Source organism: Odocoileus virginianus, chromosome 2 (genome assembly GCF_023699985.2).
Source record: "Odocoileus virginianus isolate 20LAN1187 ecotype Illinois chromosome 2, Ovbor_1.2, whole genome shotgun sequence".
Classification (NCBI taxonomy): domain Eukaryota; kingdom Metazoa; phylum Chordata; class Mammalia; order Artiodactyla; family Cervidae; genus Odocoileus; species Odocoileus virginianus.
Window position 1 is genome coordinate 89,658,108 of NC_069675.1, and position 20,340 is coordinate 89,678,447.

Genomic DNA, 20,340 nt, shown 5'->3' on the forward strand with positions numbered 1-20,340 from the left:
ACTCAACATTCAGAAAACTAAGATCATGGCACCCAGTCCCATCATGTCATGGCAAACAGATGGGGAAAGAATGGAAACAGTGAGAGACTATTTTGGGGGGCTCCAAAGTCACTGCAGATGGTGATTGCAGGCATGGAATTAAAAGACACTTGCTCCATGGAAGAAAAGCTGTGACCAACCTAGACAGTGTACTAAAAAGCAGAGACATTACTTTGCCAACAAAGGTCCATCTAGTCAAAGCTATGGTTTTTCCAGCAGTCATGTATGGATGTGAGAGTTGGACCATAAAGAAAGCTGAACGCCAAGAGAATTGATGCTTTTGAACTGTGGTGTTGGAGAAGACTCTTCAGAGTCCCTTGGACTACAAGGAGATCCAACCAGTCCATCCTAAAGGAAATCAGTCCTGAATATTTATTGGAAGGACTGATGCTGAAGCTGAAACTTCAATACTCTGGCCACCGGATGCAAAGAACCAACTCATTGAAAAGACCCTGATGCTGGGCAAGATTGAAGGCAGGAGAAGAAGGGGACGATAGAAGATGAGATGATTGCATGGCATCACCAACACGATGGACATGAGTTTGAACAAGCTCTGGGAGTTGATGATAGACAGGGAAGCCTGGTGTGCTGCAGTTCATGGGGTCGCAAAGAGTCAGACATGACTGAGCTACTGAACTGAATACATGTTTAATGAATTAACAGATCACTCAAATGTGCTTTCTTCTTCTTTACTTATTTTTGGCTCTGATGGGTCTTTGTTGCTGTGTGGGCTCTTCTCCAGTGTTGTGAGTAGGAGCTACTCTCTACCTATGGTGTGTGGCCCTCTCATTGCAGTGCTTTCTCTTGTTGTAGAACATGGGCCCTAGGGGTCGAGGGTTTCAGTAGTTGTGGCTTTCAGGCCCTAGAGCACAGACTCTATAGTTGTGGCACATGGGTTCAGCAAGGTTATAGCATCTTCCCAGATCAGGGATCACACCAGTGTCTCCTGCCTTGGCAGGCAGATTCTTTACCACTGGCCACTAGGAAAGTCCTGTGCTTTCTTCTTAACCTAGCAATTTCATCTCTAGAATGTATCATAAAGGATAATCAGATTAGTTCACAAACATGAAAAGCAATCAACTGGATGCATATAAATCTAAACAGATCAGTTACATTATGGCAGATTGATAATAATAAAATATTATACCATCACTAAAAATTAGAGCAAACTTCGTTGTTACTTAAAAAAAAAACTCAAAATAAATTTTTAGATACACAAGAAAGCCATGGTCCCATTTTAAATATACATTTCTGTATACACAGTATGTTGGTCCCTCCATTCCTTATGTGAAAGCCTTGGAGCCAGATTGTTTTCACAATTCCTAATGATGCAAAGTTTATAAAGCTAAAACAGTACATTTACCAAATACTTTCCAAATCCTCACTGGATTCTCAGGTGCCACCCCATGTGTGTGCATCAAACTTAGGGAAATATTTTTCATTTTCAATACTTTTTTGGAATTATAATTTTAAAAACAAAAAGCTTAGAAAAATACATACCAAAATATTAATGGTTATTATGAGAACAAATAACACCTAAATCTTGTTGTATTGCAAAACTTGCCACTCTCCTAACTCCCCCAAATTTGACTAACTGAAACCTGCTATGAGGCCACTAACTTATATTACAGGTTATTATAAGAAATAACCCACAGACTGTCACTGCATCAGAGGTGCCTCTGAAAGACATCACTGCTTCATGATATTGCCTTCTTTTTTTTTTCCCTTTTTTTTTATTAGTTGGAGGCTAATTACTTTACAATATTGTAGTGGGTTTTGTTGCTTTGATTCTTTTTTATGAAGACCCACCCAAGGGGAATGCCAAACGACCTTTAGACCAAAACAACTCTGACTCTCATAATCAACTGTCATAGACAAAGAACTGATATACATATTTCACAAGCTTTCTGGGTCAGGTGTTAGAGAACTGATATACATATTTCACAAGCTTTCTGGGTCAGGTGGTAGTCAAATTTGTGACTCACTCTCAGCATACTTTACAACTAAACTGTATTTTTAGCCTTATTCCTAAATTCACTTTTCCCTCATTCTTAGTATTCTTCTTGTCTCATTTTAAACTCAAACTATTTCAACATACTTAAAAAGTACTCCCTTTTAAACAACATACCCTATTGTTCTATAATTTTATTGCTTAGTTGGTATTTTTCTGCATTGTGCTTATTACCACTTAACAAATAACTAACCCATGTGTATATCCACTGTCTTTCTCCCCATCCTATCCTCATTAGAATGCAGGTTCCGGGAGGGTGGAGGCTTTGTTCTGGTCACTGCTATATTCTTAGCATCCATGATAATGTTTACATTTACATTAATAAATACCTGCAAACTGGAATGATTATGAAAACAGACCAATTACATTTTATGTCATACTATTACATAACAGAACTTTTCTGAAATTAAAAGTTATCTTCCATCTATATGATCTTTGACATTTTCATATTTCTCTGCAAGAGGCCAGATGTACCCATGGATAGAGTCTAGTATTTAGCAATTTTCTACAAACTTACATGCATAATTGACTGGTTCAATCCTGGATCCTACTCTTTATGGAAATATTTCAAAATACAGAAAAGGCATCAGATGCCAAAAAAAAAAAAAATCATTAATTTATGATAGAAAAAAATCTGCAAATAGCAAAATATCCAATGATGGGAATGTTTAAATAAGTAACAGTATATCTATTATAATCATTATAATCATACAGCCATTAAAATATATTTATGAAGATTTTAATAACATGGAAGAATACTGATGACATGTGAAATGAAAGAAGATTAAATTACACATATACTGTGAGCTCAACATAAAAAAAAGAAACAAAAATACTGTTGTATATACTATATAAAATATTAATGAACTGCCTCAGAGATAAGCAATTAACATAGATTTTCTTTTTTCTCTGTTTTGCAAATTTTGTATCATCAATACATATTACTGTATAATCAAAAAAGAATAGTTTTGTGACAGAAGTCTATATGCTATTGTCATTAAAATCCTGAAAATTCTGTTAATTTACCATAGATAAACAAGCACCTTATTTACAACATAAAATAACAAAGCACTGTTAAATAAAATAAATACTGTACCTTCACTGCTACGTGAAGCTTTGCTGTTTTCTTGGATGGTCCTGAGGCTTCATATGTTGTACCATCCACATCTACAGACATTGTGAAGACTGGGGCATGGACAGGGCCAGACTGAGATAAGAGCTTATACTGAAGCCCAGGCCTGATCTGATTCAACCTCATTAGTGCATTCATAAGGTCTATTGCTTTACTATCCAGAACTGCAAGGGAAAGAGAAATGAGGTCAGAAATTAAACCACTTGCTTTAATCTATGTTTTTGTAGGTTCCTTGAAACTACTATAAACTCAGGTTTTAAAAAAGCAAGAATTTCAAAATACACATATAAATTCACTTCATAAATAATTCTAAAATTACTGCTTAAATACCTACACTAACATCATTGTAAAAGTAACATGCAGTAACATGTTTGTTGTTGTTCAGTTGCTAAGTCGATTCCAACTCTGTGACCCCACGGACTGTAGACCGCCAGGCTCCCCTGTCCATGGGATTTCCCAGGCAAGAATACTGGAGTGGGTTGCCATTCCCTTCTCCAGGGGAATCTCCTCATCCAGGGAGCAAACCAGTGTCTCCTGCAATGGCAGGTGGATTCTTTACCCATCAGGGAAGCCCATGCATTACCATAGCTATTAATTAATTTTAGCTTGCCAATATCAATATATCTTAAGGAAATGGTGCTTGAAAACAGAAGCTATTCATTTTCTTCAAATCTGAATGCACATCAAATTCTTCACTTTTTAATTCTTATTTTCTTGGGACATAAATCCTTTCTAGTTCACATCTATAAGAATAAAGATTTAAAAAAAAAAAAGAATAAAGATTTTACACACTTTTCCTTAAGTTTCGTTTCATCTTCTTATTGGGATCTTTATCATCCCCTAATCCATCTTCAAATGGCCTCTTCAGAGCTGAAGACCCAGCACCTAAAAAAAGTTACAAGAGATTATCAGTTAAAACAATGATCCCACTTACTCTACCAAATGTATTTAATATGTTCAGGAAGGAAAAATCTTAGGAATCACACAAGGACCATAAGACCCTTTCACTGATCAATTAAAAATGTAGGGACTTCCCTAGTGGTCTAGTGATTAAGACTGTGCTTCCAATGCAGGGGATGTGGGTTCAACCCCTGATTAGGGAACAAAGATCCCACATGCCACATGGTATGGCCAAAATATAAAAAAATTTTTTAATTTTAAAACATATATGTGTTTAGTACAGTTCAGTCGTGTCCAACTCTTTGCAACCTCACGGACTGCAGCATGCCAGGCTTCCCTGTTGATCAACAACTCTCGGAGCTTGTTCAAACTCCTGTCCATTGAGTGGGTGATGCCATCCAACCATCTCATCCTCTGTCATTCCCTTCTCCTCCTGCCTTCAATCTTGCCCAGCATCAGGGTCTTTTCCAATGAGTCGGTTCTTCGCATCAGGTGGCTAAAGCACTGGAGCTACAGCTTTAGCATCAGTCCCTCCAATGAATATTCAGGACTGATTTCCTTTAGGATGGACTGGTTGGATCTCCTTGCAGTCGAAGGGACTCTCAAGAGTTTTCTCCAACACCACAGTTCAAAAGCATCAATTCTCTGGTGCTCAGCTTTCTTTATGGTCCAAGTCTCACAACCAAACATGACTACTGGGAAAAAGCATAGCTTTGACTAGACAGACCTTTATTGGCAAAGTGATGTTTCTGCCTTTTAACATGCTGTCTAGGTTGGTCACAGCTTTTCTTCCAAGGAGCAAGCATCTTTTAATTCCATGGCTACAGTCACCATCTGCAGTAATTTCATAATCTTGTAATAGCAAAAACTTTTAACTGAATCTCCATGAAACAATATTAACCCTTCTTGTATTTATTTTTCCGTTTATTTACATACACTGATACAAATTATGCATATATTCACAACTATATACACATAAACAGAAAAAAGTTTGGAAAGATACATATCAAAATGTTAAAAGTAGTTATCTCTGGTAGTAAGATTTATTTTCACTTATGTCTTTTCAAATATTTCTCTAAGTTAACATTTATTATATAAATTTTTAAAGTCAACATGTTAAATCTCATGCTTTTGGAAATCTAATTATTTCTCATACTACAAAATAATTCTTCTGCCTGCCTGTTCAAATTCCTATTCAAGATTTTATTTACAGTTCATCTCCATTAAGTTTTCTTCAGCTTCTCTCTCATCTCAACTTTTAAAAGAGTTTCTATGGTAGCAGAAATATAAAGTGTCATATGGAGTCTTGTGTCATTGTCTATCTCATACATAGACACCTTGGGTTTCCTTAGTGCTCTAGGAAAGTCAAAGATATTTTCTCCTTATCTTATATCTTATAAACTATCTAACATAAGACTTAGAAACAACATAATGGTTATGGAACAAAAACTGAAAACTAATATTATCAATTTCTTAGATAAAGCAACTAGTTAGTAACACTGGCAGACATAAAGCAGGAGCTTTATTGTCCTAAACAAAACCAATCAGAGAAAAGCTTATCAACCTGTCCAAGTACCTTAAAAGACCTGTATTTTCACCTTAAAAGCTGGTTGTTGGGTTTCCTAAACAAAAGTTACACTCAAAAGATTCAAAAAAAAAAAAATTCATGCCATAATTTTTCCAGATACTTCTTAGAGATAACTACATATTTCTCTGATCATCAAGATTTATAATCCCTTCGGGTAAACACTGACTTCAGCATTTGCTTGAGTCTTACCACTCAGGTCAATCAATCTTGATGTTCTCTCTTCAACAGAAGGCAATATCTACTTATATCTGCTTAGTATTGTATTTCATCTGCATTACATAAAACTGTGCGTATGCCAGTCTCCCAGAATGCAGTCTTCAAGAGACAGAGTTAAGGAACAACATCTATTCAATCATTCTCCCACTCATTAAGTTGCATTAAAAGCTGCTCTCTGATTGCCTGGAATTCACTAGCTGGCTTAAACATACAGATCTGTTCTCTAAAATCTCCAGCTACATGAACAGTTGCATGGATTAAACTTCATTCTACCATTCCTGCTACTAAACAAGGGCTGTAAAATCTAGAGCTAATCATAATAGTAATGGGGTGGGGAGCATGCCTTACAAAAAAACAAGCTGTTCTCAATACATACAGTACCTAGAAACAAGAAGTGGTCATTTGAGAGGCAATAGTTTTTTTTTGTTTTGTTTTGTGTTTTTTTTTTTTTCCCATTTATTTTTATTAGTTGGAGGCTAATTACTTTACATCATTACAGTAGTTTTTGTCATACATTGAAATGAATTAGCCATGGATTTACATGTATTCCCCATCCCGATCCCCCCTCCCACCTCCCTCTCCGCCCGATCCCTCTGGGTCTTCCCAGTGCACCAGGCCCGAGCACTTGTCTCATGCACCCAACCTGGGCTGGTGATCTGTTTCACCCTAGATAATATACATGTTTCAATGCTGTTCTCTTGAAACATCCCACCCTCGCCTTCTCCCAGAGTGCACAAGTCTGTTCTATACATCTGAGTCTCTTTTTCTGTTTTGCATATAGGGTTATCGTTACCATCTTTCTAAAGTCCATATATACGTGTTAGTATACTGTAATGGTCTTTATCTTTCTGGCTTACTTCGCTCTGTATAATGGCTCCAGTTTCATCCATTTCATTAGAACTGATTCAAATGAATTCTTTTTAATGGCTGAGTAATATTCCATGGTGTATATGTACCACAGCTTCCTCATCCATTCGTCTGCCTGATGGGCATCTGGGTTGCTTCCATGTCCTGGCTATTATAAACAGTGCTGCGATGAACATTGGGGTGCACGTGTCTCTTTCAGATCTGATTTCCTTGGTGTGTATGCCCAGAAGTGGGATTGCTGGGTCATATGGCAGTTCTATTTCCAGCTTTTTAAGAAATCTCCACACTGTTTTCCATAGTGGCTGTACTAATTTGCATTCCCACCAACAGTGTAAGAGGGTTCCCTTTTCTCCACACCCTCTCCAGCATTTATTGCTTGTAGACTTTTGGATAGCAGCCATCCTTGAGAGGCAATAGTTTTTAAAACAGGTGAGGGCTTACCATATGCCTAGCACTGTTCTTAATACCTTATATGAATTCATTTATTTAATTCTCACAAGCATCCTATGAAGTCTGTACTTCATCATTCTCATTACAATTTCATTCATTTATTTATCCAGCAACAAATATTAATAGAGCATTTCTATGTTCAGGACAGGTTTAGATGCTGGACATTGAGAACAAAACAACTTCCCTGTTTTTAGAGAGCGTGTGTGCACCTGGTGGTGGAGACTAAGCCCAACATGTCGTATGGTTCCAGGCACAATGAAGAAAAGTAAAAGACTTAAGGGAGAGGAAGCATTGCTGTTTTTTAACATGCGGTGCCCATCAGAAAGGTATCACTTAACAGATAAGGTAATTAACTGACAAAAGACTTGAAGAAAAGAAAATTCAGCTATTTGGGGAAAGAGCCCCAGGAAGAGAAAACTCAGCTACAAAGGTCTTCCAGCAGGAATATACTAAGAAACAGCATAAAGGCCTGAGTGGTGGAGTGGCATGAACAACAACGGGACAAGAGAAGACGATGAACAGGAGCAGAAGTTCTCAACTTTAACTGCCACTAATGCACTAGAGGAACTTTTGGAAAATACAAAAGTTCCACTTCTAGTATGAGAAAGTAAGTCAATGGAAACAGACTTCCTGACGAGAGTAATTAGAAAAGCTGGACCAAATGCAGAATAAATATCTGCTCCTGTGCAATAATGAACTATGGAGTCAAGGTCCAAGAGATGAAGGAAACCTTGCACTGGGGGCCACATTTCCCTTGGAGGTATCCTCCACTCCCAGAACTGAACAGAGCACTTCTTAAAAACTTTTTTTTATTATGGAAAATTTCCAACACACACAAAAGTGTAAAGAGTAGTATAATAAATTCCCATGAATCCAATTAGCTTCAAGAATTACCAACATGAGGCCGATCTCATCTCATCTGTATCATTCTCTTGTCCTCTCTCCATTTTTGTTAAACAATAGATTCTTGTTGGTTATTTATTTTAAATATAGCCATGTGTACATGTCAATTCCAAACTCTATAACAATCCCTCCCCATCAGGTAATGGTAAGTTCTGAACAGAGTACTTTTAATAGGCACCCAGGTCTCAGGGATCAAAAACTGAACTTTAAAGGACCTCCAAAAGAATAAGGCCTGGTGAATTTCCCACAACGTGGAGTGGCCCTCTCCAGTGCCGTATGTGGGAAGTAAATGAAGTGGAAATAGTCTGGATTTCACAAGGACTGAGGCCCAGCTTCAAATCACCTAAACACCCAATTCCATTAGGATGATCCAGATTGCCAATTCCACTAGTCCAGAAAGAAATACAAATCCTCCCTGAAGGACAGCATAAGTACTCTAGTCTTTAAATTCTAAAAATTTTTCAATTTACATCTCCAGTTCTCAAAACAAAAACACATGAAAAGACAAGATATTCTGAACAAAATTCATGAGAATCAGCAGAAAATAGAAACAGATCCCCAAAAGACACTGATGATGAAGCACTCTTTCAGAAACAAACTGTATTAAAAAGAACAATCAGACTTCTCAAAAAGAAAAGACATCAAGAAGAATTTCTGCCACAATATCTAAAGCTAGAAGAGCCAAGATTCTAGAAATTAAAAACTGAAAGACCTACAATAGGAAACAGACAATCCATATTTGAGGGAAACTGACATACCTATCTCAATAATTAAGAGAATAAAGTTTTAAAAAATTATACTACAGATGTATAAGATTCAAACGACATAATGATCAAGTGTGACCTGACATGTAAAGAATATTCTGACTCTACCAACTGCAGACCATACACACTTTTTCAAAGTATGAATCATTTATAAAAACCAACCATGTGCTGAGCCATTAACTAACTTTCAAGAAATACCAAGTTCAGTTCAGTTGCTCAGTCGTAACCAACTCTTTGCAACCCCACAGACTGCAGAACACCAGGCAGTGTTCTGGTGTTCAACTCCCAAAGCTTGTTCAAACTCATGTCCATGGAGTTGGTGATGCCATCCAACCATCTCATCCTCTGTCATCCCCTACTCCTCTTGCCTTCAATCGTTCCCAGCATCAGGGTCTTTTCCAGTGAGTCAGTTCTTCACATCAGGTAGCCAAAGTATTGGAATTTCAGCTTCAGCATCAGTCCTTCCAATGAAGGACTGATTTCCTTTAGGATGGACTGGTTTGATCTCCTGCAATCCAAGGGACTCTCAAGAGTCTTCTCCAACATCATAGTTTGAAAGCATCAATTCTTCGGCACTCAGCTTTCTTTATAGTCCAACTCTCACAACCATACATGACTACTGGAAAAATCATGGCTTTGACTAGACAAACCTTTGTTGGTAAAGTAATGTCTCTGTTTTTTAATATACTGTTTAGGTTAGTCACAGCTTTTCTTCCAAGGAGTAAGCGTCTTTTAATTTCATAGCTGGACTCAACATGTGCAACGACTTTGAAGCCGAAAAAAATAAAGTCTGTCACTGTTTCCATTGTTTCCCCATCTATTTACCATGACATGATGGGACCGGATGCCATGAACTTCACTTTTTGAATGCTTAATTTTAAGCCAGCTTTTTCACTCTCCTCTTTCACTTTCATCATGAGACGCTTCAGTTCCTCTTCGATTTCTGCCATAAGAGTGGTGTCATCTGCATATCTGAAGTTATTGATACTTCCCCCAGAAACCTTGATTCCAACTTGTGCTTCATCCAGCCTGCCATTTCGCATGATGTACTCTGCACAGAAGTTAAATAAGCAGGGTGACAATACACAGCCCTGACATACTCCTTTCCCAGTTTGGAACCAGTCCATTGTTCCATGCCCAGTTCTAACTGTTGCTTCTTGACCTGCATACAGATTTCTCAGGAGGCAGACAAGGTGGTCTGGTATCCCCATCTCTTGAAGAATTTTCCACAGTTTGTTGTGATCTACACATTCAAAGGCTTTGGCATAATCAATAAAGCAGATGTTTTTCTGAAACTCTTTATTTTTCTATGATCCAAAGGATGTTGGCAATTTGATCTCTGGTTCCTCTGCCTTCTCTAAATACAGCTTGAACATCTGGAAGTTCACAGTTCACATACTGTTGAAGCCTGGCTTGGAGAATTTTGAGCATTACTTTGCTAGTATGTGAAATTAGTGTAACTATGTGGTAGTTTGAACATTCTTTGGGACTGGAAGAAAAACTGACCTTTTCCAGTCCTGTGGCCAACTGCTGAGATTTCCAGATTTGATGGCATATTGAGTACAGCACTTTCACAGCATCAACTTTTAGGACTTGAAATAGCTCAACTGGAATTCCATCACCTCCACTAGCTTTGTTTGTAGTGATGTGTCCCAAGACCCACTTGACTTCACACTCCAAGATGTCTGGTTCCAGGTGAGTGATGACACCATTGTAGTTATCTGGGTCATGAAGATCTTTTTGGTATAGTTCTCCTGTGTATTCTTGCCACCTCTTCTTAATATCTTCTGCTCTGTTAGGTCTATACCATTTCTGTCCTTTATTGTGCCCATCTTTGCATGAAGTGTTCCCTTGGTATCTCTAATTTTCTTCAAGAGATCTCTAGTCTTTCCCATTTTATTGTTTTCCTCTATTTCTTTGCATTGGTCGCTGAGGAAGGCTTTCTTATCTCTCCTTGCTATTCTTTGGTACTCTGTATTCAGATAGGTATATCTTTCCTTTTCTCCTTTGCCTTTTGCTTCTCTTCTATCCACTATTTGTAAGGCTATTTGTAAGGTCTCTTCAGAAAACCATTTTACCTTTTTGCATTTCTTTTCTTTGGGGATGGTCTTGATAACTGCCTCCTATACAATGTCACAGACCTCTGTCCATAGTTCTTCAGGCACTCTATCAGATCTAATCCCTTGAATTTATTTGTCACTTCCACTGTATAGTCGTAAGGGATTTGATTTAGGTCATACCAGAATGGTCTAGTGGTTTTCCCTACTTTCTTCAATTTAAGTCTGAATTTGGCAATAAGGAGTCCATAATCTGAGCGACAGTCAGCTCCCGGTCTTATTTTTGCTGACTATATAGAGTTTCATCATCTTCTGCTACAAAGAATATAATCAATCTGATTTTGATGTTGACCATCGGGTGATGTCCATGTGTAGAGTCGTCTCTTTTGTCGTTGGAAGAGGGTGTTTGTTATGACCAGTGTGTTCTCTTGGCAAAACTCTTAGCTTTTGCCCTGCTTCATTTTGTATTCCAAGGCCAAACTTGATGGTGCATGGGGAGCAGGGGAATCACACAAAGCATGTTCTCAGATCACAGTAGAATAAGTGAGCTCAAAAATAGAGATTAACTAGAAAAATCTTCATTTGTCTGGAAATTAAGCAATGACATTTAAATGGCTTATGTGTCAAAAAAACTGGTAACAAGGGAAAATTAAAAAGCTTTAACTAACTGATAATGAAAATACTAATGTAAAAAGAGTACAATGCACATAAATCTGGGCATAAAGGAAAACAGTCTTAATAGTGGATAAGAGGCTAAACACTAACAATGTATTCACCTCAAAATTTTTCCTTTTTTTTTTTTTTTCATTTTTTTCAAAATTTTTCTTAAAAGAACAGCAAATTAAACCCAAAGGACGTAGTGAGGAAGAACAAAGGATAAGAACAGAAGGCAATGAAATAAAATACAAGCATATGCCAGGAGATGATCAACAAACTCAAAAGCTGATTTCTTTTTAAAGACTAATAAAACTGATAAATCTGTAGTGAGAGTGATCAGAAAAAAAGAAGGTACAAAAATGTATAAAAGAGGACATCAATATTGCAGACACTAAGAAGAGGATCTTATAAACTACTTTATATTTAAATTTAGATGAAATGAAGAAATTCCTAGAAAAACACAATTTACCTAAACTCTCATAAGAAGATAGTTTGATACACATTAAGGAAATTAGATCCATAAGTTAAAACCTCTTCACAAAGAAAACCTCATACCCAAATGGTTTCACTGGTAGATTATTCCAAACATTTAAGGAAGAAATAACATCAATATTACACAATCTCTTCCAAGGAACAGAAATAGAAGGATGGGTCCTTCTCAACTCATTTTAAAAGGCCCACAAAACCTTACAGCCAAAACTGGACAAAACATTACAACAAAGGAAAACTGCCAATTAATCTAACACAAAAATCTGTTTCTATGATCTGCTCACAAAAACCCCACAAGGTTGTTCACAGCATCTTTATTTGTAATTGTCAAAAACTGGAGACAAACAAAATGTCCTACAATAGGTGCATGACTTAACCAAACTGGTTCATCTGTGGCACAGAATCCTACTTAACAGTAAAAAGGAATAAACTATTGACATGTGCCAACAACCTGAATGGGTCACAAAAGTATCATGCTAAGTAGGGGGATGAAGGATCTCAAAAAATCACATAATGATAACTTCATTGCTATAAAATTCTTGAAGTAACAAAACTACAGAGATGCAGAAAAATCAGTAGTTTTCAAGGCTTGAGGGCTTCCCTGGTGGCTCAGCTGGTAAAGAACCTGCCTGCAATGTGGGAGACCTAGGTTCAATCCCTGGGTTGGGAAGATCCCCTTAAGAAAAGGATGGCTACCCACTCCTACTTGCAAAAAGTCAGACACGACTGAGCAACTTTCACTCCAAGGCTTGAGGATGGCTGAAGGAAGAGGAGTGGTATTGCTCTAAACTGGCTACAAACACAAGTTCTCTGTGGTGATGAAATCATCTGTGTCTTGATTGTCACGGGGGTTACACAAATCTACCATGTGATAAAGTGGCATAAAACCTATACCCACATTGTATAAATGTCAATTTCCTGGTTTCCATATTCTCCTATAGTTATGTAAGATGTAACCATGGAGAAAAACCAGGTGAAGATTCCATGGGACACCTCTGTACAAGCTTAGCAATTTCCTATGAATCTGTAATTATAGATAATAAGGGGAACAACAAAAAGAAACCTGCTGCTTTATTGAGAACAGATAAGATGGGCAAGGAAGACTAGGCACAGTAGACAGACAATAACAAAGGTAAGAGATGACAAGGGCAACTTAGGCCTGGATGGCAGCAGTGAAGAAGTTAAAGAGCTGAATACTAGACACACTTTAAAGTAAAACAGCCAGTTTTGCTGATGATGTGCATGTGGGTGAAAGAAAGAGAAGACACAAGGGTGAAGGTTTTGGGCCTGAGCACAGAGATGGGTAGTTTCCAACGTCTGGGATGGTGATAACTATGGGAAGCACAGGTGAGAAGGAGAGTAAGGACAGGACATCTGAAGTGTGAGGTGTCTGTGAGATATCCGTGTGGAAACACTGAGAGGCATTTAGATAGGGAGGGCTGAGGTCAAGGGCTGGGAGTCTAGAGTATAAATGTAAACTTGGGAATCTGCAGTGAATAGAAGGTTTTTCAAGACAAGAAACTAGATGACGTCTCTGAAAGAGTCTAAACAACCAGTCGAGCCTAAAGGAGATCAGTCCTGGGTGTTCACTGGAAGGAATGATGCTGAGGCCAAAACTCCAATACTTTGGCCACCTCATGCGAAGAGTTGACTCATTGGAAAAGACCCTGACGCTGGGAGGGATTGGGGGCAGGAGGAGAAGGGGATGACAGAGGATGAGATGGCTGGATGGCATCACTGACTCGATGGACATGAGTTTGAGTAAACTCTGGGAGTTGGTGATGGACAGGGAGGCCTGGCATGCTGCAATTCATGGGGTCGCAAAGAGTCGGACACGACTGAGCGACTGAACTGAACTGAACTGAACTGAAATGGGTGTAAATAAAGAAAAATGGTCTGAGGTCCGCACCCAGGACACTTTAACATTCAAAATCAGGAAGACAAGAAAAAACAAAGACAGCTGAGGAAAGTACAGTGGTATAAAGATCCATGACAAAGTAATGACCTGGAAGTCAAATGAAAAGTAGTGTTTCATGTCAGAAAAACTGTCTGACAATAGCAAATGTTGTTGAGGATATATAAAACAACAGGAACTCTCATACACTTCTGGTAAGAATATAAATTGCTATGTGTACCACTTCCTAGATCATATACTGGTCCACAGTAACTCCTGCATCTATACTTCAGAAGGCATATATAAGTAAGCTGCCAGCAACAATGTGGGTGGCTGCCAAAAAAATAAAAAGAAGCCTAATGTCCTTCCAAAGTACAATGGCTAAGCTACAGCATATTCATAATGGATACTATATAAGTATAAAATGAACTCTGACTATATGCAGTAACATGAAAGTATCCCAAACAACACTGGACAGAAAGACACCAGTCATGGAAGATTAAATTCAGTAGGATTTTATTTCTATAAAGTTCTAGGCAATAGCAAATTAAATTAAGAAAGCATACAAAGGTGGAAAAGCTTTAAAGAAAATCAAGAGTATTATCAAAAATCAGTAGTTCAAGGAGCAGGGAAGTGATGTGTTAGGATAAATAAATGTTTCTGAGGAGCTGACAATGTTCTGTTTCTTAACTAGGATGGTGATTATATGGAATTTTTAAATAATTACTTTTTTAATGACACGACTGAGCGACTGAACTGAACTAATCTTATATTTTTCTATATATAACTAATCATAGCAGAGAAAGTGTTCACCTGTGTCCAGTGTTGCTGAAAAGGTCACAGGAGAGACTTACGTAGACAGATGAAGAAAAAAGTCTGGTTAGAATAAGCTTTAAAGAAAGTGAGGAAAAGGAAAAAGAAACAACAGGCCACTCTTTCCGAAAGTACTCCTATAAAAGGGAGAAGCTTCTTCCTGTTGGAGAAAGTTGCAGAATCAAGGGGGAGTTTAGCTTTGTTTTTCAAATGAGAGACATTACAGCAGGTTTTTATGCGGATGACAATGGTCCAGCAGAAAAGGAGGAATTGATGCTGGTGAGAAAAGAAAAGAATTGCTAGGATGATGTTCATCTATAGGCAAAAGGGGATGTCATATAGTGAATAAGTAGAAAGGCTAGGCTTTACCCAGTCAAGGAAAGGAAAGTTAAGTGCAAGGTGACTTCAAGCAAACAAGGTCATCAGTCGAGAAGGAGGGCTGGGGAGAAAAGTGTAAAGCAACAGATGTGCAACAGTTGTCTTGGAAAACTGGAGAACTCTAGAACTTGCAGGAGAATTGCCAGCCAACACAAATCGTCTACTTAAGGTTAATGTCTGAAACTTAAAGGGAAAAGAGTTAAGATGACCAAGTATTTTTTCTTCAATGACGTCTAACAACCTGGTGTAGGCAGAGTTGGATTTCAACCAGAGTTGCTGGGAAGAGAGGATCAACAAAGAAGGTATACGCTAGGGAGTGATCATAATGACAGACCACGTGACTATAAGCAGAGACATGACAGAAGTGAGAACATGAGGAAGGTGAAGCACTATGAGAAGTTAACAGGATCAATGATGAGTATCAAGAATTGGAGCAGAGTGCTCGCTTCGGCAGCACATATACTAAAAAAAAAAAAAAAAAAATGGAACGATACAGAGAAGATTAGCATGGCCCCCGCGCAAGGATGACACGCAAATTCATGAAGCGTTCCATATAAAAAAAAAAAGAATTGGAGCAGAAGTACTAGACATTATGACAACTAGAGGCAGTTACAATGTGGGATTTTTGAGAATGAATCAGGGAGAGGGCACAAGTATACATACTGAGACGAAGCAGAAAATATTTGTGAGAGAGGATGTCAAGGAATTAAGAAGTCAGAATTCTAAAGAAAAAAAATCATCTAAATGCATACTGAAATCACCAAGAATTCTAAGAATAAAGTTTAAAAGCCAATGTCAGGAAGCCAGGTGCTAAAAACATGAAAGCATGAAGAACAATGCAGCTCAAGTCTGAAGGTAACAGCCTTGACTCCCTCATCTTACGGCCAAGCCATGCAGCTAGAAACTGATAGGACTCAAATGGAAACACCAACTGTCTGGTTCTATTTTAAGCTATAAATTGACAGACCAGCAGTTCCCAAACTCTTGAGAACTTTAAGTTAAAAGAAGTCTAAGTCACATAACAATAGATAAACTTTTACTATCCAGTAAAAGACAAAACACAAAACCAGAATGACTACGAATTCAGTGACTAAAAATTTTTCATCATTAACTCTAAGAATTTACAAATATATATGAAATTTCTATTCAGTCATTCAATCCAGAGACATGGTTATGTGAATCTCTTTCAAAAATGCTGCTGAGTGAGCACTCTGCAAGAAAATGGCTATCATTCCACAAACATTTATTGAGCATTGGTTTGTAATAGCTCTGTGGTGAGCTCCGGAGGATTCCTTACCCCTGAGGAATTTACAGCAGAAGGCAGTGATGCTCAAACTTTTCAGTCTCAGGACCACTTTATCCTCAAAAAATTATTGAGCACCCAAAGAACTTTGTTTTGTGGGTAGTATCAATCAATAGTTAGCATATTAGAAAAAAACAAAAATTTTATACAAAAAATTCACTAGCATCAGAGTGACGATGCCATCACAAGTAATACGCAGCTTCCAGAAAACTGTAAACTCATGAAAGAGCAGAAATGGGTGGAAAAAAAAAGCTTTAGTATTATTATGAAATAATTTTGATTTGGTAGACTCCCTGAAAAGTATTCAGACACACTGGAATTGTGTTCTTTGAATAAAGAGACTGGGCCACTGCACTGTTTTTGTCATAAAAAAAATTAATAGTATCATTCGTGGTAGGTGGGATGCCACAGGTGAAAATAACTGGTATAAAACATCCCACCTTCTAGTATAATAGGAGACAGAGGGAGGAAAAGAGGGAGGGAGGTTTTTTGTGGCATAATGAGAATAAGAAGATTCACATTTGAATATCTACTGTTTCCAAGCACTGAGCTGGGCATATAATCTGACAATAGCCAATAAAGTGGGAGTAATACCCACAAGACAAGAGATGAACTAACTGCTCAAGGCCTAAAGCTAGTGAGCAGGGGCGCTGTGAGGGGAACCAGGTCATATTGACCCTAAAGCCTGTGCTCTTTCTGCTGAAACTCTAATCTGAGTTCACACAGACTAGAACAAATGCAAGACAGTTCTGAATTTTCCAATATATTCTTCTCCTCTATTATGCTTATGTTTTCTCTTTCTTGGTTATATAACACTTCCAAGCATGACAAGATCATCAAACTGATGAGTGACCATGCCATCTCCCCCTAGCTTGTGACTTTTCTCTTCACGTCAGACCAAGGGTTCTCAGAGTGCCGTCCCTAAGTCTATGCAGTAATGGAATCTGATTAACAATAGCCAAATGAGTTTGTCACTAGAAAGAACAAATGAAAGCAAGTTGATGTCACTGATGGGACAGAAGAAAATCAGGAAGAAAAGCAATAAACACTCTTATATGTGACTTCGGTTAAAAACTTCAAGTGCTCTCAGCTCTAATAAGAGAAACATTTCACGCCCATCTCCATCACTGCCCACATGCAACCCCAATACAAAGTATTTATACTCACCTTCTTTATCAGTAACTGACCAGGAATATTTCTGAAAAGGCTTACTAGATGGAAGGGGGTCCATCTCCAGTACTTTGTAAATCTGACCAAAGGCTGATAGTCTGAGTGCATGCTAAAGAAAAAAAGATTATATTTATTCAAACTTTTCATCCATAAAGCCCTTAGAACATCTAGCTAAAAACACATTCATCAAATGCTATTATTATGATGACAAAAGTCCCCAACAGAAGGCAAGAAAAAAAGTTTTTAAATAAATTACATGATATCCCTTCTAAGCGACCACAGTCATAGGGCCCATCTCATACCTGTGCACTGTGGGTAATATCTTCTTTTTGCTGGATGGTCATATAGCTCAGAGCATCTGTTGGATCTCGCTCACAAGGATCATGAAGACCAGGACCCCCTTTGGCAAAGGCAAAAAAAAAACACAAGTACCATTCAGAATTGAACTTAGAAATCAATAAACTAACACAAAATAGAGAGAAAGAAAAGGATGGAGAGGAAAAAGAAAAGAAAAAAAAAACCTAAAAGAACAAGGTTAAAAGTCTGCTGAATTAAATGGAGCAAAATGGACACTTATTTTCAATATGTCAGCATTTAAATGTCCTTATTTTACTAGAAGTCATTTGTATATCTAAGGTCAAAATTGGGTCTTAACTCTGAGAATTTAGAAACAGCATGATAAATCACCCCAAATCTTTTAAGGGATTATAATGGAAAAAAAGACCAAATTTAATTTTTCCAAATTAAACACCAGACTGCAAACAGAATGAACGTCATACATTAACTTAACATAACCATTTTCAAATTCAGAGTTCTGGGTAAAGCAACTTCATAGCAGACACAGTATCTTATTAGTACCTTTTATGTTAGTACATATAAAACATAAATTACAATTATTGAAAGAGTTTTATGACACTTCTAGTTGCTAAAATTCAAAGCAAAACAACTCCTGCACATCATTTTCCTGTGTAGAGTACAAACTTAGCACATAAATAGAAAACTAAATTTAAATGAAATTGTTCTGATTCTTCTGCCTCCAGAGTTTGAAACCCTTACCAGGAAGTAGAATTCCAGATGCCAAACACTCCATTACTCGTCTCAAGGCCTCCCCAGCGCCCAAAGGTCTATTACAAGTACCTATAGACTTTTCACATATAAGCTCTAGTGGCTAGAAGATATTAAATTACAAATTAGTACATGCACCAAGTGTTAAAAGGTTTCCAGTTAAATGTGAGCTGACATTTCTATCTACAATGGAGTCCAAAAAGGTTAAAGTCCATTTAACATTTAGGGCCCAATTAACTTTTCCCACTTGATTATCAAGTTTTACCCCAGCCAGAGTGCTTAAATCAACCATTTTTGAGAGTACATATTCAGAAGACTTTTTGCTACAAAAACTTTATTTTCAGTTACCCTGAAAGGATTACTAAAGAAACTGCAGTCATCTAACTTAACAAAGATTTAACAAGCCTTTATGTAGGTTAGTAATGGCCAATAAAAAATCAATGTTCAAACCCAGCCCACCTATCTCCCATTTTACTAGGACGGACTCAAACCACAATAAGACTTCATTCCAGACATCCTGCCCCAACTAGTACAACTGGAATTAAAAAAGGACCAAATCTCCATATTTAATAAACTAAAAGGTTCATAATGCCAATATCAAAGTAATAATTGCTAAATTAATCTAAAATAACCCTTTATAGCTTTACTTGTTTTATAATGTTCTTTATTGGATCATGCACAATAATTTCCAAATTAATTAAGTTTCACAACATAACATTTTAAACTATGGTTAACTATACTATTCACCTAACTTTTTTTCTTTAATTACTAGTATGAACTTATTTTCAAATGTCTATACTCAAAAGAGAAAGGAAAAGAAGGTATGGGAACCTTATACTCGTATACCAGGTAATTTTTACTTTAGATGGAAGTAGCACCGAAAGAGAAATGTGACAGTCAAGCATGCTTTTCCAGGCAGTAGGTGAATAATAATCAACCATCAGTGGAGAGTAAAAGTGCAGGAAGACCCTCACTTTTAACAGCTCAAGAACCTTTTGTCAGAAAAAATATGTCTCTATAATATGAATATGATGAAGTAACAGAGACATTTTCATATATAAGCTCTAGTGGCTAGAAGGTATTAAATTACTTATTAAATTTACATATTTTACAAATTAATGTAAATTTGTAAATGTAAATGTATGTATAGTACAAATTAAATTCATAAAAAAGAAATAATATAAAAAAAACCTCTATAATTTTTTTCCCAGAACAAAAATAGATAAATGCACACCTTAGCTAACTCAGAATACAGTAACATATAATTTCTACAGAATTTCCTCTGACTATAGTTTCAGAATATGCTTTTAATCATAGTTAAGTACTTACCCATCCTTTTAATGGTGCCCATGTGGGGACTCTGTTGCACAAATCACGGAGAATGCGGAGGACAATTACACATGACTTTAATCCATTTGCCCTTGCCTAAAACAAACAAAATGATTCCAATATCCCTGTTGAAATCCATTCTTCATTTTAAGGACACTGATCATGGACAGGTTCTTTAAACTGAATACTAATTGGTCAATCATTCATAAGTTGTCAAGCAAACCAAAAAATCAAGTTTTTAAAAGTAGTAAAATTATGGTTTAGAAAGGAAGAGTTTAAAGAAAGTATATTATTAGAATTGGCTTTATAGCCTCA

At 37.2% G+C, this 20,340-nt stretch overlaps 1 protein-coding gene and 1 pseudogene across 9 annotated transcripts in view; one reads left to right on the forward strand and one right to left on the reverse strand.

Annotated features, from left to right (window-relative positions):
• STRBP (spermatid perinuclear RNA binding protein) overlaps positions 1-20,340 on the reverse strand; it is a 169,086-nt gene that overhangs the window by 34,943 nt on the left and 113,803 nt on the right. For all 9 annotated transcript variants that reach the window (XM_070452407.1, XM_070452404.1, XM_070452405.1 and 6 more), the window contains 6 exons: positions 20,026-20,121; positions 18,688-18,799; positions 17,934-18,031; positions 17,629-17,740; positions 3,975-4,067; positions 3,147-3,346 (listed from right to left, as the gene is read on the reverse strand). In XM_070452407.1, coding sequence (XP_070308508.1) covers positions 3,147-3,346; positions 3,975-4,067; positions 17,629-17,740; positions 17,934-18,031; positions 18,688-18,799; positions 20,026-20,121 — 711 coding nt within the window. The remainder of the gene's footprint in view (positions 1-3,146; positions 3,347-3,974; positions 4,068-17,628; positions 17,741-17,933; positions 18,032-18,687; positions 18,800-20,025; positions 20,122-20,340) is intronic.
• On the forward strand, positions 15,630-15,717 carry LOC139031604 (U6 spliceosomal RNA; annotated as a pseudogene).